This window comes from Notolabrus celidotus, chromosome 20 (genome assembly GCF_009762535.1).
Source record: "Notolabrus celidotus isolate fNotCel1 chromosome 20, fNotCel1.pri, whole genome shotgun sequence".
Lineage (NCBI taxonomy): Eukaryota > Metazoa > Chordata > Actinopteri > Labriformes > Labridae > Notolabrus > Notolabrus celidotus.
The window spans coordinates 15,201,290-15,227,167 of NC_048291.1; the positions used below are offsets into that span (position 1 = coordinate 15,201,290).

At 40.9% G+C, this 25,878-nt stretch overlaps 4 protein-coding genes across 5 annotated transcripts; 3 read left to right on the plus strand and 1 right to left on the minus strand.

Moving 5' to 3' along the window:
* Positions 1–6,908: 6,908 nt before the first annotated feature.
* rasd2 (RASD family member 2) lies at positions 6,909–8,559 on the plus strand. Its single transcript, XM_034711930.1, is given in 6 exon segments — positions 6,909–7,628; positions 7,631–7,786; positions 7,899–8,153; positions 8,156–8,294; positions 8,296–8,375; positions 8,378–8,559. Coding segments are annotated over 6 exon segments (1,050 nt in total). The 5' UTR covers positions 6,909–7,243; the 3' UTR covers positions 8,413–8,559.
* Positions 8,560–8,852: 293 nt separating this feature from the next.
* On the minus strand, positions 8,853–15,348 carry rsad1 (radical S-adenosyl methionine domain containing 1). Its single transcript, XM_034710757.1, is given in 15 exon segments — positions 8,853–9,116; positions 10,949–11,063; positions 11,380–11,435; positions 11,437–11,484; positions 11,645–11,699; positions 12,019–12,070; positions 12,073–12,111; positions 12,114–12,164; positions 12,250–12,313; positions 13,809–13,936; positions 13,939–14,173; positions 14,257–14,461; positions 14,549–14,682; positions 14,819–14,871; positions 14,874–15,348. Coding segments are annotated over 15 exon segments (1,386 nt in total). The 5' UTR covers positions 14,962–15,348; the 3' UTR covers positions 8,853–9,053.
* Positions 14,338–25,865, plus strand: btr02 (bloodthirsty-related gene family, member 2). Of its 2 annotated transcripts, none has more exons than XM_034710753.1 (8): positions 14,338–14,486; positions 16,020–16,105; positions 23,316–23,588; positions 23,672–23,749; positions 23,834–24,082; positions 24,204–24,351; positions 24,443–24,469; positions 25,292–25,865. In XM_034710753.1, exons 1-8 carry the CDS (start codon positions 14,459–14,461, stop codon positions 25,834–25,836), a joined length of 1,434 nt encoding a protein of 477 aa, XP_034566644.1. In that variant the 5' UTR covers positions 14,338–14,458; the 3' UTR covers positions 25,837–25,865. The 2 variants fall into 2 exon arrangements, with proteins under 2 accessions (XP_034566644.1, XP_034566645.1); XM_034710754.1 differs by lacking the exon at positions 14,338–14,486 and adding an exon at positions 15,094–15,342.
* LOC117831866 (GTPase IMAP family member 1) lies at positions 18,635–20,580 on the plus strand. The gene is made up of 2 exons (XM_034710755.1): positions 18,635–18,740; positions 19,325–20,580. Exons 1-2 carry the CDS (start codon positions 18,722–18,724, stop codon positions 20,158–20,160), a joined length of 855 nt encoding a protein of 284 aa, XP_034566646.1. The 5' UTR covers positions 18,635–18,721; the 3' UTR covers positions 20,161–20,580.
* Positions 25,866–25,878: the final 13 nt, after the last annotated feature.

Genomic DNA, 25,878 nt, shown 5'->3' on the forward strand with positions numbered 1-25,878 from the left:
ATAAATGTTCCTGGTTTAATATGAAAATATTAGTTGCAGGCCCAGGGACTCTGTTTTTCCTTGGAGTGTTATCAGAAACTCTGGGATGGGAGGAGGCTCCACTTCTCCTGTTTGTCTGACCTGATTACATCACCACAGCAGCAAAAGTATTCCAAGGCTAACAACACAACCCAAACTTTAACATCCACATGCAGTGGTCCATCAGAATCAACACCTTAGCCTTCTGTTCTTTTTTAGTGTTACTTTCATTATCAAAGAAAATGTATTTTTAGTACAGTATCACTTTGCCCTGGACATCAGACTTCTACTCATTATGCAGTGAGTCAGACACAATGATAACTCCCTATACTCCCAGACCTCTCTAGTGTATTCAGAAGTGAGATGCATGACCATGCACGATGAATCTCTTCACTTAAGAGTCAAGTGCTGTGTCATGATCAAGCATTTACAAATATTAAACAGGGGCATGGGATGAGAGATGGGTTAAGTGGTCAGTATCTGCCTTCTTTGGTTTAATACCCGATCAATGCAGGATTTTGGGGAATGATACTTCTTTTACAGATTGAAAAAAATGCCAAAGTGGTTGCCTGTACTGGGAATTTTTCAAACATGAAGCAATAGAAGTCACAAAATACAACCTTAAGGTGTATTTTGCACTGACAAATACCATTGCAAAGCCTGCTATAGACAGCTTATAAACAATAACTTGACCAAAGCTGGGGCGCTTGATAACATGTGATGGTAGACAGTGCAGAGAGTACTGCAGAGTGTGGATTTTAAGCTAAACAAGCTACATGTTGACTTGACAAATTTAAAATTCAGCCAAGCATTGATTTTCCGCAATATATGCACCATTAAAGATGTATGATGTACCCAGAAGACCTCTAAGCGGTATCAATACATATGAGATATCAGTCCAAGCTCTGTGTACCCCAATAATATTTTCCTTATGAGAAAATGGATTCTATGATCTGAAGTGTTCACACTGTTGAACACGTAAAATTAGTTTTGCTACATCCACATGAACTGTTGATGGAGTAATGATTTTTTTCTAGCTTTTTAAACCCTGTGCGGCTCTCGTGAGGACACTATGTATAAAAAGTGACAGCATCAAACTGGACTGCTGTGTCTCTCATGCTATGAGCGAGCTTCGTGCTGGAAATAGATTGTGAAGTGGTGGTGAGAGGGAAAATGTTTGTGGCCCAGCTGGCCGCAGGTTAAGTCTCAAGTAGTGATGACAATGCTGGCCCAGTTCACCATCCAATCCCATTATGTCCTGACTCCTGGTTCCTGGGGATTATTTGGTGGGTGAGGAATAACAAGACAGCCAGTTAAAATGTACCTTACTGTTATTTCCTTTCAAATTAAAGTTGTAAAGTGCAGAAAGGGCTTTGATGTAGTAGGACATCAAAGAGGGGTAGTTATTCTGTCCCTGCAGGCTGAATTGTAATTCCAATCTGTATAACAGTTTTGCTCACACTCTTAATGGCATAAATTCATTTCAGGATGGATCTAATTAGCACCAATTAAGTTTGAATGATGCTGTAACAGGAGGCAGCACTCCATTATCTCTACTGTACACATACATCCTCTGTTTGTCCAACATTCATTCTCACTCTCTTTCCTCTAAAACTTAGAATGACCTTGACATAACGTCATCCTGTCTCACATTTTACCAAATCATAATGCGAGCTGTACTGTAATCTATCTCTTAAAGTCTTTTTGTTCAGAAATCCAGCCAAGTGTAAGCTGAGCCTATCATTTCCCAACCCTCTTCTTCTATAGGAAGCAAAGTCTAAACTGTTCCCAGATCAGGCCTACTTTGAGCTACAGGCTCGGCAAGGTATGTGTTGTTCTGCCCTACAGATGTGTGAAAAAACAATCTACCGCATGAAGCACATGTCCTGATTTAACTTGTTTCCCTGACATGTCCTCTCTGTCCCAACACTGGGACGGCTGCTCGGTCACATCTCATTCACGTTGCGTCAAATAGGACGATCGGGGAGGTGAAGACAGTACGGGACGTGACTCAGCGTTGTTTCCGACTTTAAAAGTTTGAAACCTCGACCACAAGAGAGAGACCAAAACACCGAATCTTCAAATGATTCCCAGCCTAGCACTTCCCCCTCTTACCTTCATGTCATAGCGCGTCAGCGGGCTCCAAAGTTGGGGAGGCTTCGGGTGGAAGGAAGAAACGCCTCCGCCTCTCGACATATCCCGTCCCTTTCGGACAGAGAGAAACGAAGCGGAGTACAAAAAAAAGATTCTTGGATCTCAGAGAAAGCTTCACGCCGAGCCTGTGCGCTCAGAATGAATCCAAAAGTAACGCGCGGCGGCTGCTGGGACTGTTATCAAACTAAGTTGTGTTCATAACACAAATCCGCTGGGCTTGCAGATGGAAACAGGCCCCCCTACAAAACACACACACAAACCACACACTGTGAAAATGGATGTAGAGAGGAGAGAGGGGAGAGGGAGGGAGGGAGGCCTGCTCGGTGCATGCAGAGTCAGACTTAACCCTTTCACTGCCTGCTGGAAAAAGCGGCTGTGCTCTCTGGGGCAGGTTAATAATCACATACATGGGTTCTACCTAACAGGTACTAAACAGTTATAGACCATGTTGTGGTGTAAGTGGAGAACAATGTCGGGGCTACAGTTTGCATTTGTTCAAACATAATCTGTTTATACAATGTATAACATAGTCTACAGAACAATGATGATATTGGATTATATTTCAGCACATCACTAAGCAAAACACTGCAAGAAGTTAATATCCTACTATTACAGAAACTACACCACACTTTCAGAGGGATACTGCAGTTTTGCAGTGGGAGGTTAAAGTAAGTGGGTGGGGGTATAATCCCACTCCCCAAACTCTTTAATTTTCCCCAGACATCTGCTGCTAACATTTCCAATCAGAGTAAATGTGAAGTAGTCCCAGAGGGATTCAACAAAAAGCCACATTTCCTTTTCAGAAGCGTCATCATTGCATCCCTGCTCTTTATTTATTCATCACCCCTAATGGAATGTTGTCTGTACTCACGTCCTTATGCATGAAACACAACATAAATCTCTTCTCTATGTACTGTACCATTGGCTGCATTTCAATCAGTTGCACAGGGTAAGCTTTGACCAAACAACAGGTTATCAACATGAGAGTACAGAAGGATCATGTCACCGGGTTAAAGTGAATAATTATTACCTAAGTGAGTGAGACGTAGCAGGACAGAGCAGTGCGCCTTGTGACTGGTTCACTGAACAGGATATACAGGAAATACCAGCTCCACCTTGAAACAACAAAGATGTAACTCTCCAAGACGACCAAAAGGGCAAAGTGTACAGAAATCAGACACTCATCAAGCAAGGAAAATAAACTTTAGCATTTATATCATACTTATCCACAGTTCATATGTGTTTGTGATGCACTTCCCTCTCTGTGGGAGTGTACCTGTACTTGTTGCTGCTCCCTGTTCCCTGACTCTCATATGACTCTCATTGATCAAGTCAGTCCTGCTCGACTTCTTACACCTCCTCCAGCCCTCCTACTCCTCCTCTCTGTCTTGGCACCCTATGTCTTTATTTCTCCTGAAAACAGATGCCCGAACATCCTTGTTTCCCAACAAAGGCCTGATGAGGTCAGTGAAAGGGAGGGGCAGGGGGTCATGGGGGGAGGAGAGAGGACCGATAAATACCACCAGTCTAGTCCTGCACAACAGTGACATCACACAGGAGAAGAAACAGGACGTGTAGTGTGTTTGTTAGTTTGTTTATTTGTTCGTGTATGTGTGAGTGTGTGTGTGAGAGAGAGAGAGGGGGGGGGGGGGGGGGGGGGGGGGGGAGATAAGCAGAAAAAGAAAGCTTTACAATTTGTAATGAATTGTTGTTCACAAGACATTGAGGGATTTTGTGTCTTCATTATGCCATCAAGCTTAATTAGTTGGAGTCCACACTGTGATCATTTTCTTATTGCAAATAAACTATTGTGTGAATACCTTAATAGAAATTGTCCATTTGCAAATCAAAACTTCTATCTATGATCAAAAAGCTCTTTTTTGCCTCCACCTGTGCCGATGGTTCTTTCAGGAGTGATAAGGAGTAAACATTCCAAATTACAATACAAAAACATTAAGATTTATAAAAGCAATGATCACTTCTGTCTGCTACAGGAGCTCATGTTAAAAAGACTTCACTATAAAACTTAATTGTTTCTCTTTGCTACCCTCTTGTGGTATATGTAAAGAGGGCAAGTTTCAGGCTCCAGAAAAAAAACAGATTCATTCTATTTCTGATGGTTTTTACATAATATGATCAAACACCAATGTGTTACAAACGTTCACCTCAGTATCTGTCCTGCCTTCGACTCCTTTCCCAAAATACAACCTAAGATACAGTCTGTTATAAGATTTGTTGCTAAACTATTTTTCTATCAATCAGATATTCAACTATAGTCAACTCAAGCAGTTCAGCATAAAGTCCTGTAAGTTTCTCTGATCAAATGCAAATTACAAAACCTACCTGTGTTATTGGTATGAATAGGGATCCATTCACAAACACACTTTCCAGACGTGTAATAATAGATTATTGCTTGCTATTGATGTCTAAATATCACTCTGGTCCCATTATTAGTATAGGCCTATTTATATTTTATTTGATGTATTATATGTGTTTAGAATCTGCAGATGACAGGGTTGTGCCCCCTCATCTGATTCTCACAGGATGCTACAGTGAGGGACAATTTAAGTGATAATTTCCATAAATAAAAACCTAGCTGTATCTACTTCAGAGGGTAAACGGTTTCTATTTTAGGTTATGTAAGGGGGGGGGGTAACAGGTGAATGACAGTGGGTGTCAGTGCACATGCAATTACCAGCCATTAGCCAAGGATGATGATGTACTGTCAGTTAGGGTAGTTCAGCTTGTAATGACGCATGATATACCATCAAATGCTTTATAGGCTTTAGATTTTGGTTTGTTCATGATGTTTCTATAGCTCCTTCAAAGTCGAGACAAATTAAAATCAATTTGTCTCCAAAGAGAGGTTATAAATGTTCTGTTGTTAACCAATTAACTGTGCAATTTGATCTGAACATTGTAATATTGGAGTTTTAAAAGGGTAGTGCTGTCTGGAAAGAACTGTCAGTACATTGGGACTCTGAGGTAAAACACTTTTTGACCCCCTGCAAAAGTGCCTTTTAGATGTTACTATTGTAGCTTAAGTCAGGATAGAGAACAGAATGAAATGCCCCCCAGGAGGGCTCACCATGCCCCTGGATGGTCTAACAGTTTAATAGATCACTGTGTGCTCTTATAACAGAAGTTTATTAGTTAGGCCTCAAAGCAATTTTTACGTAACCAGGGTCTGGAACCAACAATGTAAAAAATCTGCTGCACTCTGCTGCCCAACAGCATTCAAATAATCACAACTGTACATCACATGAAACGTGTGGTATCTCACTGTGTCCTACACCAGAGGCTTGTGATACTCTGAACTGTGTCAGACCTTAAATTGCATCTCTGAACTGACTCTAAATCAGTGACCGCATGCATCTGAAACACCAACACCTGTTTACCTTTCAATAGCTAGAGATCTGCACTCTCACTGCTTACTGAGTTATCATAAGTGTCCTCATGTTTACTTCTGTATAGTGTATTGATTTGCGCTTTCATGCTGACAAAGCTTAATTAATTCTTGAATTATCATTGCACCTTTTTTTTATTGTGTGTAACTGATATACATATTTATATATATATTTTGACACCTGATACTTGTGCTTTGTCCTACTTTTTATTGTAAATGCTGCAATGATAGGCCTGTTCTAGCCTACAGTATTAGGGTGGGCATGTAGAAATATTAGGTGGGCATATAAGAGGTGGGCTCTGAGATCATTTTTCTTGCAGGTGTAAGCTACCCACCCAATCACATGCTGTAAACCAAACCAGCATCCTGGTAATGTATTCCTCAGTTGGCTCAACAAACATTCTTTCCCCATGACTTTTGTAGACTGAGCCCATATCTACCATCAGCCCGTGTATCTGTTTTTAATCACAAGTTGACTTCCATCTGTGTTACTGTTTAATTCTACATTCAAGAAAACCATCTATATCAAAGTTTCCAGTATAACACAGTTTTCTATTCTCATTGAACTGCACTGTTTAGAACCTCCACAGCACTCAGCATTTCTTTTGTGTATGACTGCATTATAAAACCCAGTCTCCTTGGTTTCCACATGTGGGCTCTCAATTCCGAGTGCCCTTGTTTTTGAAAAGGATGGTTTGATTGAGTAGAAAATAGCAGTTATTCATTAGAATCCTGCATTCAAGTACTGATCAAAAGTATGGTACAGCAAAGTTAGTGAAGGTATAGACAATCCAGCTTTACCTTCAGTTCCAAATACACTGTGGTTTATGCCCTTACAGGGATGTTCCCAGATTTCTTTACACCATGGAAAATAAAATCTGATTACTGTTGCTGATGCTGACACAACTGCAGAGTACTCATCATCTGGCTTTATGACTCCTGCAGCAGAGGGTGAGCTGTTTCTGCTGCCTGTACAGCATATCGTGATCAGTGCAGAAAACAGCGGAGGTTGTGCAAAATCCCCAAATGCACCTGTTATGTCAGAAGATGCAGGCCCATATATTCACAAGCATCTCCGGTTTAAAAAACACTGTCTGCCACTTGTAATAAAAAAAATTGTCACAATGATGGTGTTATAGAAGAACAAAGTGAACACAATTAGTTTGTGCTCGCACTCCAAACCCCCTGTGTCCATGGCTACAGGGATTTGAGCAATTATGTGGGACACCTATCAATCCATCTATCCATCCACTTATCATAAGGAGACAGGAAACACCTGCTAATGGGGTGCTAAAAATATCCACCATTTAATTAGACTGATCATGTTTGATTAACATGACTTGATGTCAGAAGTAAACGTTCAAAGACAAAAGTCACATCAGCTCATTTGGAAAGGTACCCCAGTGACCACTTCTGTATATTTCCAAACCCCAATTTCTTCTAAGGAAAATAACAAGAGAGATTATGAGAGCTTTTTTTTGTCCTGAGGATGCTTGATGCCTTCTATAAAAGGAGTGTGTTCTCTCCAAGAGCTGGTGACGCAGAGACTGCGCTCGGTGAGAGAGTATAAAGGATGATGCGCGGCTCTGTTTCAGCGCACACATGGGGCAGTAGCTGGGTTGGTAAGATTCATCGGTGCCTGGAGACGCTTGAAAGAACAGGGAGATGAACACAACAGAGAAGTTATACCTTCCCGTTGATGGCATCTTCGAAATGTTTAACTCTTTCACCGATCTTCACCACCAACCACTCATTGCGCATCCAGTCCTCCAGAGCGCAGCCCTCACCCCAGCGACCCAGCACCCCAAAGTCTCAAACATATCGAAAACAGGCATGGGTATCATCAAAACCGTCAAAGGCCACTGGAGACACCAGGATAACAGAGTGGTTACAAGTAGATCCTCCAGCTCGGGAAATCGGCAGGTTTCGACTGATCGAGTCCCAAAAAGGTCCGTGGATCTGCTGGAGCTGGGTCTGACCAAGCCTAGAAACTGTCACAGAATAGTTGTGCTTGGTGCGCCCAAAGTAGGGAAAACCAACATCATCCAGCAGTCCTGGGTAAAGAATTTGAAGAGGAATATGAGCCCACAGTCGAGGACTTTCACAGGAAACTGTTCCACATAGACGGGGAGGCTTACCAGGTGGATCTGCTGGATGCAACTAGTGAGAGGAACTTTCCTGCGAAACGGAGGTTATCCCTACTGACAGGTGAGCGCTTTGATCAAGAATGGTTTAAGAAAATGCCAGTTTCACTCTAAAATTTTATTTATCCATGAATTGGGTTTTAAATAACATTCTGTATTGCTCTTTTTGTCCTCAGGTGACATCTTTCTGCTCGTGTTCAGTTTGGATGACAAAGAGTCTTTCAGTGAAGTCTGTGAGCTGCACAACGACGATCAAAGATGCAAAGACAAGTTGCTGAAATTAAAACATCCCGCGAGGGTTCCAGCCGTGATTTGCGGGAACAAAGCGGATTTGGAAGCACCGACAGTCATCAGACGGACTGATGTGACAGACATCCTCGGTGAGGATGTCGCGTTCTTTGAGACCTCGGCCAAAGACGGAGCCGGACTGGACGCAATGTCAAAGCTCTGGCCACTCTGGGCGGACTGCCTGACGAAACCACTCCAACGCGGCACGCGATGATACCTCTTCTCACCTACCAGTCTCTATACCTCGGTCAGCGGGGCAGAAGATGGAGCCGAACGCGGGGTCTCAGGGCCTTGCGCCGCAACGGACCCGCTGGCGCGCCGCCCGAGCTTCACCAGCGACCTGCGGCTCGTGCTGAGATCCAGCACCAACACAACAAACCCGAGAGGTGTCAGATTCAATGAATTGTGAGCCTTCTGAAACCCAATTGTAGTAGTATGCTACAATGTCATATTATGTAAGGGTTATACTCTGTAGCACCTGGCTGGACCAGTGCATTATATTTTATTAAGTGTTTACCAAACTCTTATAATAAAAGTATCTTTTCTAAATATGTTCTTTGTCTTTTCTTATCAACCTGCTTATTTTTCAGACATTGAATCAATTTAAGAACATTCACGAAGACAGGGGCAGATATTTTTAGACTGTTTAGGACGTAAGCAATCAATAGTCCTCCCGTTATGATGCAAACTGACCGTAAGTGTGTGGGAGGAGATGACTCAAACACCGACCTTAAACATCTTATGTCAGACACGAGGGCTTGTTCACATTCACGACCCTCCGAGTGTGAAACAGTCTGATTAATCAGCGCCAATACTATACACACTCATGTATCACCATGGTGTTAGCAGGAAACAAAGAGGAAGAGCATCGTTTTTTAATGAGGAGGAGGTGAGAGGCACACTGAACTCAGTGAAATCAGCACCATGGAGAGAGCCCACACTCCGCTCTGACTTAACTGCTCTGCAGCTCAGCTGAAGTTCTATTTATATCCTGTAGCACTAGTAAAACACCTTTCTTTACCGTACTCTGCACTTCAGCCCACTCACTCTTCAGATTGACCACAGGGGCTGTTATATGAGCTGTGTATTCCGAGTGGCCTTGGTTTCTGAAAAGAACTGTTTGATGGAGAGGAAAAACACTTATTCAGTCTGTTCAACGTATTGCTGGTAATTGAAAAACATACTGTTCACGTTGATGAGGTCATACAGAGTTTTACATTCTCTCCAATTTCCCCTGCTAAACCTACAAACACAGCAATAAGACAGTCTATATTGAAACAGAAATCAGGTTTAAGCAATAATGGATGAATTCATCAGCACAGTGAGATTTTTCTCCTGCCTGTTAGCAGACAGAATGTCATGATCCGTGAAGAAAAAACAGGGCTGTTTGCAAGAACCAATTAAAAAAGCTTCATGATGAGTGCTCACACCTTTTACTCTCTGTGTCAGAGATTTTGGCAAATACTGAATTGAAAGACTCTCTTCAGTGGTCCCCGTGTACAAGAATGAGACAAGGATTACCTGTCTGTGATAAAACAAGTCAAATTGTCTACAACTGCAGCATCAGTGCTGGCATAGTGGTTAAATCAAAGCCCAGGAGCCATGGTCCTCCCTGCAGCAGTTGCTGGTTTTGACTCCCAGCCACGAGCCTTTGCTGCATGTCATACTCCACTCTCTACTCCCCACATTTTTCATCTCTCCGCAACTGTTCTGTCGAATAGTCATGCAAAAATGTGTGAAAAATACAAAAAATAATGAATATTGATTAAAAAGAGAAGTTAAACTGAACGTGGCTAGATGAGTCTTTGTGAATGTCTTATCTCTGGGAGAAAAAGTCTTAACTACAATCTAGAAAGGGAATTCAAGCAGTTTTTTTTTTTTTTCCTATTACTTGACTTGTGGTGTGACAAAACCTTAGCAAAATTAGTTTTAAATATTTTAAATCAGTATGTCTGTATAACTTGCATTTCTAAAATTACAAAAGTCTGAGACTTTAATTTGACTTTAGTTACTTGAATTTGTTGAGTGTACGGACATTCCCCTCTCGAGATTTGCTCCATTCAATCCTAAATTAATATTTAGTGTGAATCAGTAATTCATCTGGATGTCCTCCTCATTTTTAACAGCTACACTAAAGAGATTCTTCAAAAACAACTCAGTGAAAATGTACAAACCCAATAACAGTGTACTCCAATTTTTTAAGGGTTGCACCGTCTGATCATGAGCAGGGCAGCAAGGAAATTATCATTCAGATGGCAGTCTATCTATAGTGGCTAATGGTGTGATAATACCATGCACGCAGTTATTGTGTTAGGCCAATTTCACGTGTGATATTGTAATAAACGATGTGCCTGTGAGGATCACATGCTGAAGGGCATCTGTTAGTCAGCGTGCTGTACACGGTGGCATAAAATATGGAGTGATATGAAGCTCTATTCAATCTCAGCACGTGTTCTTTTGCAAGAACAGCAAAAAATCCTGTGTGATGTCAACAAAAAACACACTGAAAGGCACTCACGTCATCTTGATACATTTCCTGCAGTGCAGTAGGAGAGGGATAGTTTGGTTTGACATTAGTGAAAGGTTTTGTACCAGTCGTAGTGGCATGAAGCATCTGGGGTGATTAAAATTATGTGTTGGATACAGATATAAAATATACAGGTGTCTGGTTTGATTCTCAATAACCAGGGTAAGATATTGCACACTTACTGATCAGTGTATGGTGGTTTGAGTACAGAACAGCTTAGCAGGAAGGTAACAAGGAATAGCAAAATATTTATTAAATACTTGTGCGATGGACGTGGGGTGTACAAAGTCTGCCTGTTTTTACACTATTCAAGGTCCTTTCAGCCTTAACAATACTAAGATTTCTAAGGAGTTATCTTGCTCTAACAACATTATTGTCATCATGTGATGGAGGTTTTCTCTGTTAGATCACCTGTGTGATCGTCCTTCCTAGTCTTGGACTAATTTGTCTTTCCAGCTCCACCAGTAGAGCCGGCAGCATGCTGTCCAGTAAAGCCATTCCGTCCCAGGAGCAACGCAGACCTCTGGTAACAGAAGATAGAAAATATAGGTCATAAGGTCATATAAGACATAAGTGCACAGTTGCAACAATTAGGTGATCACAATTATTTTGATAATAATTCACTGATAATTTTCAAGAGATTTGAGCATTTCTTTGGATTCAGCTCGGGTGTGTAGATCCAGGTTCTTTTTAATGAAGACGTATTTGGTCGAGGAAATTAGCTATTAGAATCACTCATGAAAGTAAAATGAGTCCCACCCTCCTCACTCATAAACAAAAACAAACAAAAAAATAACAACTTTGTATTAAAGTTTTTTATAAAGTAAGAAGTATAAGTCACCTCTCATCAGAATAAGCTTTCACTCTGTAGATTCTCCTGGACTTCGATGGATGTACCCGAAGATTTCAAACAGACCCAGTTCAGGACCTAAACAACTCCCCCAATGCTAAACAAGCAGAAAATGACAACACACAACATCATCATAATTTTGCTAAATTAAGTGGATGCTGATTCAACTTCCCTGACAGAGAATGTTATGCAGAAACAGTGCTGAATTCAAACTGTGGTTTTATTTCATTTCAAATGTATTATTGTGTGAGCTTCACCTTGTGATGAATACCCTCCCTCATTCTCATTCCCATCACTAACACCTCCTCCAAACTGTGAATGAAAAGATATCTTTCATCATTGTCAGTCATTCCAGAGCTTCAGTACGACAACACTTTGATCATAACAACGGACAGGACTGATGACCGCTTTTCACAAGGACAGAATGTTTAACAGGACGAACACATGTACAGCAACCTCTAACGCTGTCTTTCTCACACTGTTACATTTCACTGTGCTGATTGACTGATGCATCACTGCTACATTTCACATGGACAGAAAATGTCTTGAAACAGCAGCTGCCCCCTCATGAAGTTGACCCAAATATGCTCATATGAAAGAAAACAGTATTGCCCAAAGAGCAACAACTCACAGTTCAAGATGGCTGAGCTGAATCCGCCTACGTGTCCCATGTCCCCTCTGTGAACTTCACACATCCACACGTCAGGCTCCAGAGTCTGGGTCGGGCCTCCCGTGTGATATTTCCCTCTCCTGGAAGAACAAACCTCCCGTGGGCCCCTGCCAAGACATCAAAGTGTTGTGACAAACTTTTTCACCAGTACACTTTTCATTTATAGCGGCTTTCATTTTAAGTAAGTATCACCTGGGCCAACTCCACTGTATTGTCTCCCCTTCCAGTAGCTCAGATTGTGATGACTCACTGCATTCTGTGTCAGAAAAAATTAAGCATTACTGTGATGTTGTGACTGCCTACTTTGAAGTGTTGATGAAGCCATATGGTGAAAATAGAGCAGGAGTCTGCTTTGTTATGGAGACAAGTTTTTAGAAAAACAAACAGAAAAGCTGAATATTAGTCAGGAATATTACTCAGACCTATAATTAGCAGCAAACATCTTCTGTATTAAAGCACTGTCCACTTTACAACCCACTCTGTTACCTAAGAACACTGTGTTATGTGTTTTAGTTTTCATCTCATTGTCTGATTGTTACTGATCTATCTTCAGTGTTTTTCAACATTAAATGTGAAACTGAAACGACGCTAAAGGACTGAATTGCCTTGTATTACAAAATCATTTTAGCAACTCAAAAGGCTATGCTTGGCTACAGTGGCTTTTTTGTAATTAGATGCAGCTATCAGGGGGCTGATTTAGCTCAGTCCCTAGAGGAGCCCCACATAGTGCTTGTCATATTTGTTATTGGCTTCACTTGACCCCACTTTCTCTTAAAAGTATTGGACTGTGTACTTTGTTTTTGTACAGCCCTTTCTCTAGTTTTCTGACCACTCAAAGTGCTTTTACATGTATGTCACATTGATTCATTCACACCTCTGATGGTAAAGGCTGCTATGTAAAGAGCACATCAGTATCATCTAATCCCATTCACACACCAATAGCACTGCACCAGGCAGTTTGGGGTTAAGTGTGTTGCCAAGAACACTTCCGTATGTGGACAGTGGGACCAGGGATAAAACCCCTGACTTTCTGATTGAGAGTGACCGCTCTACCACTGAGCCACAGCCGACACATATTCTGTGTCTCTTCAACTGTCCTGTGAATATAGGCAGAAGCCAACAAGGGATCTAAAAAAGCAAACTTTCCAGCATGCTAACAAGCCGAAATGGAAATGCTCCAGCTGGTTAGTGTGGCAGTAATAATAATGTATTAGGTTGACCATCGGGTCTTACTGCTCCTTGTCCAAGATAAAACATCTCAACAACTCAGGTATAGTGAAACACGTGATTTTTTAAAATAATTTAAGTCTCGAGATAATATGCTACTGACTTTGGTGATGTCTGACTTTTCCTGTAGTGCCAAAATTAGGTTAGATGGGACTCAATTCAATTTAGTAGGGATACTAACGTCTCCTTAAGGATGAATTGTAGGAATTTGTACACATTTTAAAAAAAACTATTGTCATTTAAATATGCTGACGTTTGCATTTAGCTGCTGCTACCAGCCCGACCGTAGACTTTTATCCTTTATTATATTTAGGGTTCACATAATAAAAACTTGTTGAATTAATTCAACTTGCCTGAACATTTGTTATACCTCTATTTTAGTATTTTCTACACTGAGTTCTTTCCTTACTGTGTTTTTGAGTATAATGCATTTTTAATCCTTGCTTTAGGTAGTCTACAAAAGCCTCAATGTTTCCTAACATGAGAAGCTCCATCAGTGATGTGTCCGCCTGCAGAGCACTTACATGTCTTGCAAAGTTCGACACCTCATACTGCAGAAAGCCATGCTGTTGGAGGGTCCTCCTGGCACACTGGTACATCTCTGCAGTCACATCATCAGCTGGCACGGACACCTGTCCTTGTTGTACCTGTTGAACAGCTGGGTGCCTCTCTCTAAGGTCAGCTGGTACAGAGACACATGGTCGTCGCACACCTTAAGCAGCTCGGACAACTCATTCTCCCAGGATTCAATGGTCTGTTTGGGCCGTCCAAACATGACATCCACAGACACCCTCCCAGGGCACAGCCTCCTGGCCTCCTCAATGGTTTTTAAAGCCTGCTGCGAACTGTGGTCTCTTCCTAGAATTTTCAAATCCTCATTCTGTAGAGACTGAAAGACTTAACTGTTAAACTATACGACATGACTTATAATGTAATCTTCTGTAACTATTTTTCTAAAGATTGAATATTCACCTGGACACCAATGGAGAAACGGTTGACCCCTGCACGACAATAGTCCTCTAACTTTGACATCCCCTCAGGAGTGGGGTTAACTTCAAGTGTGACCTCAGCTCTCTCTGAGAGTTTCACCTGTCTGGAAACAGTGTCCAGGATTGCAGCGATGGTTGAAGGGTGAGCCAGGCTTGGAGTCCCACCACCAAAAAATACTGAGGAGATGCTGCATGGAGAAAGGAAAATGAAGGGTAAGTAGAGGCTGAGGATGATACAGGGTGATTTCACAAGGAAGTGCAGACAATCATCATACCAGGACACGTTACTAAGGTGCAGCAGTGTTTCGGTCTCTCTCTGAAGGCACTCAGTCATTAGATCATTTTTGTTTTCTCTGGGTATGTACTTGTTGAAGTTGCAGTAGGAACACCTCCTGAGACAGTAAGGCCACTGTGAAAGGAAGGCAGGGGTGACTTTGGAACAGACTTTTTGGACATGGACAACACTGGGTGTATGTATGTGCTTTTGCAGACATGTACATCTCTGCATAGACATATTCAATCAGTCAAATTGGTCACTGGCTCACGTGTACGTAGAGAGACGCCTGCTTGATGAGATCTGCAGAGCCTGACGGTTCAATTCAATTGTTCCTCCTCCGGTAGTGTCAGATAGGAAGCGCAGACCGGGAGAAACGGCACGTGCAGCTGGTCGAAACGTGCGTCTGATCATTTTTGTAATGTTTCTATCTGACGACACGATTACTGTCTGAATCCCTGAATGACGCTGCCCCTCACTTGAGCACGAGACATGTCTTTTTATAGCATCCTCATAATACAATCATGAAAATACGACTATCACAGTTTCCATGACGACAAGGCAGCGTGAAGTAATGGCCCCGTTCCAAACGTTTAATTAAAGCAATACACATAAGGTTGAAACAATTTACCTAACGCACAGGGTAATCATTTTAACATGTCAGCTCACAATACTCGATATACAGCTTAAATTCAAAGATAAAGGCAAAAGGCAAAGTCATCCTTAGTTTGTTTACATCCTTATCATTTACTTCCTGGATTCTGTGACGTCCTACAACCAGGAAAATACGTAAATGTGAGTTCCTCTTTTGTTTCAAAGTTGACCGCACAGGGGCGCTGCGCCGCAAAAGCAACAAACTAATCAACAACTGTGCTCAACACGGGGCGTCAAACTCATTGCAGTTCAGGGGCCACATACAGCCCAAGTTGACCTGAAGTGGGCCAGAGCAGTAAAATCATAACATAATAACCTATAATAATGATAACTACAAATGTTTACCTTTATTTTAGTGCAAAAAAGTACAAGTACATTCTGTAAATGTACAGCTGTTGTATTTTTTGCCATGATGAGTCTCAAAGTGGGGCCAAATATTATATTCTTTAAGCACTGAAACCTGCTGCGAACACACCAAGCACACAGGTTTCCCAGTCACCTGACAGAGTGAAATGAAAAACAGATAGACTATAATAATGAAGAAGGTAAACTTGACTACTGTGGACCCCTCAGCTCGAGCATGAACAGTTTGCTTGCTGGACAGTGTTGATTGCAGCGGTGTCGTGCTAGTAGTGACAGAGTGCACCTGTGATGCATGCACATGTATAAGCACGTGCATGGTATGTGGCTCCTTTCAAAGATTGTGGATCCGCAGCTCCTGCTTTGAAAAGTTTAAATATACATAAACTTTAGTGCTAATTGAATCATGAAGTGAAAATTGCATTAAAGGTCTTCTCTGTAATTTCTTCACTTTGAAGAGTCATCCCGCGGGCCAGATTGGAGACTCTGGCGGGCCGGTTTTGGGCCGCAGGACCCCCTGACCTATCAAGTGAAGATCCCAAAGGTATCATATAGTGTTTAATATATTACGTAGAATAAACTGCAAGCACATAACACATGCATAATGTAAATCACGTGTCGCAGTTAAGTAGACTTTAAATTGATAAATGTATGTTGCAGGTAAATGTAATGTTACTGACATTTAGCCTACTGTATACCAAGAAATTAGTTCTTATGAAAACATTGAAAACAAGATAAAGTCTGAAATAATTTAATTTAAGATCCAAATCTTTATTCAAGACTCACTAAATATATACAAACTAATATAGGGGAGACTGGGTATGGTTGTAACATGGAGAGTTGCAAGAGTTGACATGACATGTTTCTTGCTAATTTCAAACAACTTTGCTAATACAGCTAGCTAAATAATGGCTGACGGGTGGGGGTGGTATGGGGGTGCCGTTTAGTTTAATATTAACGTTTATATTTAACATAATGACATTTAGATTTATATTTCACAAAATTATATTTAATTATTTAACATTTCGATTTAACATTTCGATTTAGCATTGGATTTAACGATTGTAACCTAAATATATTTTTCACAACAAAATTAAAGCTGGGGCTGGTAGTCTCAGAAAACTAGCATGAATTTGAATGTAGCATTTCCTCATGACTCCGTCTAACCCCTCCCCTCCTCCATCGGAGCTCCTCCAAAACGATTATTGATTTTGGTTGTCACCAATGACTGTACAAAATGTGGACATAGACTCCAGTGACGTCACCCATTGGTTTTATGAAGCCTATTGATAGGGAATGCCTTATTTGAAATGGTGACCCAACCTGACTAACTGTTGAACTAGCATGAGGCAAAGAGGAGGAGATGGGGAGGGCCTTTAGCCTCCTTACTAACAGCTACAGTTTGCCCGCCTGTCATTCAAGGTAGCCATATCCCTATGTATGCAACTTTAACATCTTCAAAACGTATGAGTTTTAAAATGAATCACCTTGAACAGTATGTGCGGATTGAGAAATTAGATATTCCGACCAAAATTGTTTTGTTCCAGGTTGTCAACAAGTTAATTTGTTGTAAGATTGACTTTTTGAAATGAGTGTGTATGTGGTTTCTGAGGCTTCTGGAGTCAGACATAAGGAAGTACAGCTTTTAACAATTCCACACTGGTTTTATATTTCAACATTGATGATTGCCGCTTTGTTAAAACAAAGGAGTACTGTGTATTTGACATCAACTCACAAGGTCTACAATATTATCAGAAGCTGAATTTAGTTCCACTTGTAGTTAACAAATGTGGATACTTTGTAAAAAAAAAAAAGTCAGAAATCTCTGTAAAAAAATCAGTGAGTTACAGGCGCTGAAGCAGAAGTTATACCATACCATACCAGGTCCAGGAACAAGCCCTTTAAATGAAAGTAATTCATATTCTAATGATATAGTGTGACATAATTGTTTTTTCCCCATACTGAACCAAATAAAAGTTCTAAAGCTCACATTATTGTTCTAAAAGTGAATCAAATGTAATAATTAAGTGCAACAGAGCTAATGTTTTAGAGGGCAGTTTGTAAGCGGTCCATCAAGCATCTGTGTTCGCCAAACTTTCCCAAAACCTCTCCAAATGTGGTTTTCAGTGTTTCAAGGTGTGTGAATGTCAAATAGTGCATGCATGCAAGGCGCTTGATCGCTTCCATTTGGTGCCTTTTGACATATTGAACTTGGAGAACACACATTTAATTGCAGGACTGTTACGATAAATGCAATGTCTGCTGATCATGTGGCCTGTTTGCAAGAGCCTGATCAAATCAGTTGTAAACACAGACATTTGTTGTCAGCACATAAAGACAGCAGTCTAATTTTTGAATATAAATGTGTGCTCTACCCACACAACATCAAACTAATTTAATGAGCTATTGATTTCCCTGATCCTAGGAAAAACAGTCTGGTCAGCTGTCAGTGAGGTAACCTAAGGTCACCTTCAAAAACCCACTCTTGATGCTTACCAAATCAACACTGTTCATTATGCAGTATTTATTACAAACTGGCTCTAAGAACCAATGTAGCTCGGTGGGAGGACAAAAAATAACAATAAGTAACTTATCATTTAAAAAGAAATACTTCTAATCAGCTGATCTGATGACTAATTAACATGGTAGAATATTTTGTGATTAGAAATATAGACATGTTTTACGATTTGTGCATCATTATTTAGACAAGTAATGATCCAGTCAACATCCTCTGCAAAAATATGATATCCTCTCATCCTGTCATTTTTCATCATATGATTTAATTAATCATGAACTTAAGTACACACCACAGCAATTAAGGAGTAATTTCATAAAGAAAAGTCACTAACTTTGACGTTTTTGCTGACTGGCGGCTTCACACCCACAGGATATTTTCCACTTAACATTAAATCTGTTACCTCATGCATCAGAGAGAGGAGAGAGAGAGAGAGAGAGAGAGAGAGAGAGATACAGGGAGGGAGGGAGAGAGAGAGAGAGAGAGGGAGGGAGGGAGATAGATTAAAAAAGGGATGGGGATGTTGTTTTCATATAATGAATGGAACAGTTACAGTGATGAGTTCAGTCCACTGAGAAGCCAAGAATTCAAGAACTTCTTTACAACCCTAAACAAAAGACTTAATTGGTGCTGTAAATTTGGCAAATGGATAAAAGGAAGAAAGGTAAGCTAACTAAACTACTGTGATATACCAGAAATATGACATCATTGCACAGCTTAACTTTAAGCTAAGGTCAAAGAAAAATTGGCACATTTTAGCTTACATGCTACAGCAGCCCTGAGCAGCTAAAATAGGCCTAGCATAGTTTTACATTAGTGTAGTCTTCTACATAACTTTTCATTGTTTTCATCACTTAGCATGAGCAGTTTGGCGGTCAGCTTTACCAGTATATTCAAGTATATTCAAAATCTTTCATACATTAAGTTTGCATGTTTAAATCTTTCAAACCAGCATTAGCAGTTTAGCATAAGCTATCCATGTAGTATTTACAGGGTCAGGGTTTCTTCAGAAATTGCATTTAGTTAGCAATACTGGTCTACTGTTACAACCCAACAATAATGAATGCATTTTAACTTAATGTTGTAACTCACTTATAGCTACATGTAAATGTGATGCACTTAAGATCTGAAGACTGTACAGCAGGAGAAGAAAGAAGAAATACAACAATGAGTTTGAAAAATGCGCTTAACTTTTTATATTCCCAAGCTGCTATGCGTTTGTCAAACTGAACTCTACATTTTTTACAGGATCTTCCACAGAATTGAGGCTTATGATTGTTGGTAGCAGTGGACCTCCACAGTTTCTCCTAACAAATGCCATACTGGGAAGGGAGGAGTTTCCAAAAGATACCACTTGCATTTCTGACAGCAGGAAGAATATTGGAGAACTGGCTGGTAGAAGAATTGCCGTGATCAATGGACCAAACATTTATGACAAGGATATATCTGGACCCAAGAGGAAGAGGGAGCTGAGAAGGTCTAAGTGCTTGTGTATCCCTGGTCCTCATGCCTTTCTTGTTGCCTTTGACATGGAGGATATCTCCCTGAATGACATGAGAGCCCCAAAATTGTTGAGGAAACGCTTTGGAAGACACTGTATGAGGCGCTGCATGGTCCTTCTTGCCTATGATGGAAACCTGGAGGGAGCCGCCCTGGAAAAGAAGGTTCAGAAGACTGACTGGTACCTGAGGGAGCTGATCGAGAAGTACAACGGGCGCTTTCATGTTTTCAGTAAGAACTGGAGGGATCGTAGCCGAGACAGAGAGCTGCTGCAGAAGATCGAGCGCATGGTGGCATCTTTAGGAGGGGGATACTTCTCCAGCAGTACCTTCCAGAAGGCGGAGGACTTTGTGAAGAAGGAGGAGAAGAGGCTCAGAAGGAAGAGGTCCGCGGAGATAGAGAAGCATGGACTGAGCTGGAGAAACACATCGAGGAGGACAAGGATGTATACAGCAGCAATGTGGGCGCTGAGATCAGAGCCAAGGCAGAGATGGACAACGGGTGGCTCCGAACTTCCCTGGCCAGAGGACTGGGATAGGATTTGCCATTGGAGCTATTATGGGTGCACTAGTGGGGTCCATTGAGGGGCCTGGGGGGATGGTTCTGTATGGGATCATAGGTGGTACGTGGGTGGCATCAGCAGGAGGAACAGCCCATGTGGCTATAAAGCACATAGAGGATAGAGTGGCTCCTCCTGCAGACTAACTTCAAACTCCATCTTCATCAATCGCTTCTTTGCGTCTGCGCGTCCTTGAAAGCATGGTCTTGAGTAATGAACGGAAGGAAGAAAAACCTGAACATCATGTGGTCTCTCTAACTATTTTCTATGTAGCTATCCTTGTACCAAATTAGATAAAGATTCATTTCAATTAATTTTAGGTTGAGCAAACTTTATCTTAACTTCGTAACAGCTATGGAAGCGTAAGGGAATCACAAATGACGAAAAGTGAATCTACTGCCTGACTTAAACCAATCTGTATTTAAATAAATGTATTTATGATTCATGGAGGCACATGTGAGTTTGTTGTTATATAACTGCTACATTTTATACACCCCTCAGTGTTTCTGGTGCCAGGTTGTAGGTAAGTTGAAGTGAAGCTCGATAACAAGCAGGGTGGAGTCTCAGCTGAGAGACTATTGTTTAAAGCTCAGCCCCTTTCACACACAGCTACACCTTAGTGCACCTGCTGAGTGAACACCACCTTGCAACATCTATGAGTTATTTGCCTGAAGCTGTGAGTAGAAGCCGTACAGACTGACTTAGTGTTATCTGGACCTAAAAAGGCGGCCTGTCGTCAGCTGAGAGAGGTAAGAAGTGAACACTTGAGTCAGTCCAGTGTTTTTACAGCAGTTTCTGTTTCATTTTTAGAAAACTTCTTGCTTTCACAGACAGGAATCAGACCTGTTAATCATAATGATCATGTTGCATAATCCAAGTGTTTCTCACATGAAAGTCAGAGTACAAGTAGTCAGGACAAATCACAGTAAAGTCAAACTTATGAGTTCTAAAGTTGTTGCCTGGTGATGTAGCTATTTAGTCATTACCTGTTTGACTACATACTTGACATCGCATGTATAGCTGGCTTCCATCCTCTGTTTTCTAATGGTTTCTCAATCACAAAGAAATTCCTTCTACCTCAGATGTATGTGTGACTAAGACAACATTGTGGGTGACTTTAATCTAAGGGCAGCACTTCATTGTGGGGAGCTTCACCACAGGATCAGATGGTTTTTTTCTTTAGATCATAAAAGAAACACGGATCCGGTCCTTTGTGTGTGAGTCATTGCATAATATGAGAGGAATGTCTTTCTGCTTAAGAACATGTTGTCCCTGAGAGTCACATTGCTATAAACTCAGCAGAAAGTATTTTTATTTCAGGTGACAAATGCAAGTAACTACAGATTAAGATAATGTCATGAGATATTATTGGGAAAGACTTGAGAAAGAAGCTGATGTTTTTAAGTACAGTTTAAGGTACTTTTACTTTGCATTATGATTTCTTAATTTTCTCTATTTTATACGTCAACTTTCATAAGTTTCAAAGGTGAAATGCTCCCAAAAAATTTGAAAAATTGATTGGATATCTTTTTATTATATGAATGGAATTTGGTATTGATAAGCTTATCAAAGGTTGGCATATCAATCAAGATTAGACCAATCATTCCTGACACGAGAGACTCAGAATCTGTCAAAACTCAGGGTACACTTTACACTTTACACTGTACACACTGGGTATAAAGTGGAGCTGAAATAGAATAGGTAGTTTTCCCTGTATTGCTTTATAAATAAAAGAATAGCATTGCTGTTGTCTCGTGATGTCCAACTCACCAAACCCCAAAGAATGCAATGGGGAGTGAGGGATTTGCATTAGTAAGAAGTATAGATGCATGATGGGTCCATAAAGTGGTTAAGGAGGCACGCATATACAGTATGTCCTTATAACCAATCACAGACGGAAATGTAACCTCCACAAGTTTTTCTTAGCACAAGAAGTAAGTAGGATTGATTTCTAAAATAAAAGCCAGTCTTCACTATAATAAGTAAATCATTCTCCCATGTACATATATTCTGCTCACACACATATTCTCCTCTCACAAACATACATATTTCTTTCTAATGTATGTTATGTGTATAAAAGAATATACTGTATGTTGAGGACAAATATATGTATGGGAACAGGGAATGTGTTAGAGTGCCAGAGTGAATTATACCCTCTACAGCCCCTTATATATCACTTTGAGTTGTGTAACTAGATTGGTAATATCTACATTAAATACAAGTTTGTTGTCTATTCACATATCTAATAACTTATGGAGGTCTCATCTTCAAGGATTTACCTTCAGAAGTAGAAAATGTTGAAATTATCTTGCTTTTGCAAGTTAGCTTTAGAGATACACGTCATTTAAATGCAGTAAAGCAGTTTGCCACCCATGCAATTATGCATGAGTTTGCAGATCATGTGAGGACTTCCGACCTCTTAAAAGGTTTGTTGTCAGGGCTTCTCCTCACTATTCCAACGGAAGGGACATTTCTCCCTACATGTAAATGTATCAGAATTGGGTTTTCCTCAAACTCAGTTAAGCGTCTGGCCTTTTCCCTTATTGGTGTGACACTTTATATGGGGCTGGTCCACAGGAATCCCTGGTCTGCAGATCTTTATATAATGTAGTTCTATAAACTAGTTAAAGATTAGTCCCACCTGAAAAGAAAACGCTGCAACTATCTTAGTTTTGTGTCAACTCAGTACTTCTGGAGTCTAGATCAAGTTCATTCAGTTACTTCTTTATTACTTTGAACTAAAAAGGTTTTATGAGGACTAAAGTGATGTGTATAAAATAATTTGATGGATAATACCCCTGTCTCAATTATCTGTCCAGTACAAACCCAACACCCTCATTTACCCTGGTGCCATGCAGTTGGAACATTGTTGCTGTTGTTTCTATAGTTTTTGTACCTTTAGTCATTGTTCATCATCTCCCTGGATTACCTTGTCACGGTTTAGTTTTTGTTACTGGACAGCACTTTCCTTGCACAAAAACAAAACAAAAAACAAATTACTTCATTCATAACTCACATATAAATCATATATTAATATTTTTCTGTTTGCCAAAATCTACAAAAATGTCACCATAAAGCCTTTCCTTAGAATTAGCAACAGCTGTGTTAGTAATATAAATAAAGAAATAATAAACCAAAACAAACTCTTTTCCAACTTTGGTTTCACTTCCTGGTTTTCAGAAAATGGCCTCTACCATCAGCCTGCTCTCTGAGAAGATCTTCCTGTGCTCCTTGTGCAAAGACATCTTCACAAACCCTGTGACCACTCCATGTGGACACAGCTTCTGCCTGTCCTGTCTCAGCAACTACTGGGCACGACACCAGAACCGATACTGTCCCCACTGTAGGAGAGTGTTTGCTGACAGGCCTGACCTCAGCATCAACCACGTACTGGCAGACATCTCCGACAACTACAAGAAGAATCGTCCAGAGGACCCACCTGAAGAGGAAAAGGTACTTTTGTCACTTATTTGATTGTCATTATCTGAAATGTGATCAGTTTTGCAAACGTGTGAGCGCTTGTGTCGATTTTGCAGGTTATAGATGTTGAGCAAATGATTCAAGAACGGCTGCAGAAGATAGAACGGTTAAAATACTCCATCCAGCTCCAAAAGGTTAGTTAAAAAGTGCAGCATTTAGATATGTGTTAATAAATGAATGTGAAACCTTGAATGTTGATGTATGATGTTGTCCTCCAGAACTCTTACCTCAGAGAAGTGCGAGAGAGTCAGAAGGTCTTCTCTGCTCTCGTATGTGAGATGGAGAAGAGTCACAAAGCACTGGTTGGAGCAATAGAGGACAAACAGAGAGAGGAGGAGAGGAGAGTAGAGACGCTTGTGGAGGAGCTGAAGCAGGAGATCCAGTTGCTGAAGAAAGAGAGCCCTGAACCTGAGCCTCAGATTCCTGTGAATGATGACCAAAGTGAAGACGTGAAGCAAGTTACAGTGGTAAACACCTCTAACTTCAGCACACACAATAAAGATGATGATGATGATGATGATGATAAAGGATGGTGAAGACTCGACACAAGGCGCCCAGTGATGAAATGTCTCTGTTCATGTCTGGCAGAACATCGTTTCCAACCTGTGCCCCTCTGAGATGAAGGACTGGTCTAAGGTTACCATAGAATCAGACCCTTGTGTTGGGGTCACCAGGCGAGCTCTGTCAGACGTGATGGAAATGATGAAGGTAGAAGTCAACAGGCTCTCCAAATCTGGTAAGAAATCCAAATGTTATCTTGTATTGTGAATAAAAACTATGGATTCATATCAGTGACATGTATTTCTACCATGATTCTTCTTTGACAGAACTGAAGAGAATAGAGAAATACACAGGTAAGCTTTTGACTACTCTGAAACAAAAAAAGGGACTGTACAGAAATTATTTTCTTGGGGAGGAGCGGCCAGAACAGGGGGGATTTTGTTTACTCTATTTTTGTGTTTGGAAGAGTTATTAAAAGATTAGAGAACAGTGTTTCTTAAAAATGTCATCATGTGGTAGATGAAAAAACATCCCATTATCAGTCACCACCATGCTTGAGAGAGGGCGACATTACCCACCAGTGTGCAGATGGTGCATTCGTGTATCAAACTTAGCTATTTGGAAATGATTGTGAGGTTGTGAGATGCAGTTTGGTTTCGTTAAAGGTACCAAGGTTACTGGGTGAGGTTCCACAGAGGGGCGTGGTTTCAGTTAATGTGCTGTAATTAAAAGAAAAAAAAAAGTAAGGTGACATAAAGTGACTTAACTGAAGTGGAGTCAAACTTTTGATCTAACAGGAGACTGGATTGTTTCCTTCTTAATGATACAAGGGTTCATATATTTAAAAGGGGGGTTTGGTTTTTCCTTCTTCACTTATTTCACAAAAGATATATTAAATGTCACATTTTTTGCATTGTAACAAAGTTTATAAACTAGGCCAAACAAACATTTTTGGGACCAACCCCAAGCTTTTGAGAATCTATGATATTTGAGGAGGGTGTTCCATTTTGGTTTCAGTCAGTGGTGACACTGCTAAGGAGGGTCTTGCCTTTAAAAAAGGGAACTATAGGATGTAATCCCCCTCCCTACTCATATATATTTTTGCAGTTCCTTAGTTTTAAAGGTATCTAAGCTCTTTGACCCATTTCTTAACTTTTCTCCTCCCTCTTTCTCAGCGGATGTCAATCTGAGTGCTAAGACAGCCCACCCCTCTCTCTCCGTCTCAGATGACAGAAAACAGGTGAGACAAACAGACAAGATGCAGGAAGTATCTGATCACCCCAAGCGCTTCGACCGTGTTGCAAACGTGCTGGCCAAAGAGAGTGTCAGCAGTGGGAGGTGCTACTGGGAGGTGGAGGTCGGGGAGAAGATCGAGTGGACTCTGGGTGTGGTTAGACAGTCCATAAACAGGAAAGGCAAGTTTACTGTCTGCCCTGCTAATGGTTTCTGGACTTTAGGCTTGAAGCCTGGAGGCCAGTACATTGCTAACACCTCTCCTGTGACCCCGGTGGCCCTGGAGCAGAGACCCAAAACAGTGGGCGTGTTTGTGGACTATACAGAGGGCCGCGTGTCTTTCTTCTGTGCTGAATCTGGAGTCCACCTTCACACCTTCACTGATACATTTACTGACAGGCTTCATCCTTTTTTCAGTCCTGGACGCCTGCATGGAAGCAAAAATGCCTTACCCCTAACAATCTGTTCAAGTTTCTGCAGCATCTAAACACCATACATACTGAATAATTTATCAATCTGCAGTATTAAT

Bases quoted from the DNA above. Each gene is read 5' to 3' on its own strand.
- btr02 (XM_034710753.1), top strand. From the start codon at position 14,459: ATGCTGCATGGAGAAAGGAAAATGAAGG. The intron at 23,589-23,671 runs GTACTTTTGTCA...TCGATTTTGCAG, and splicing joins ACCCACCTGAAGAGGAAAAG to GTTATAGATGTTGAGCAAAT. The intron at 24,083-24,203 runs GTAAACACCTCT...CATGTCTGGCAG, and splicing joins ACGTGAAGCAAGTTACAGTG to AACATCGTTTCCAACCTGTG.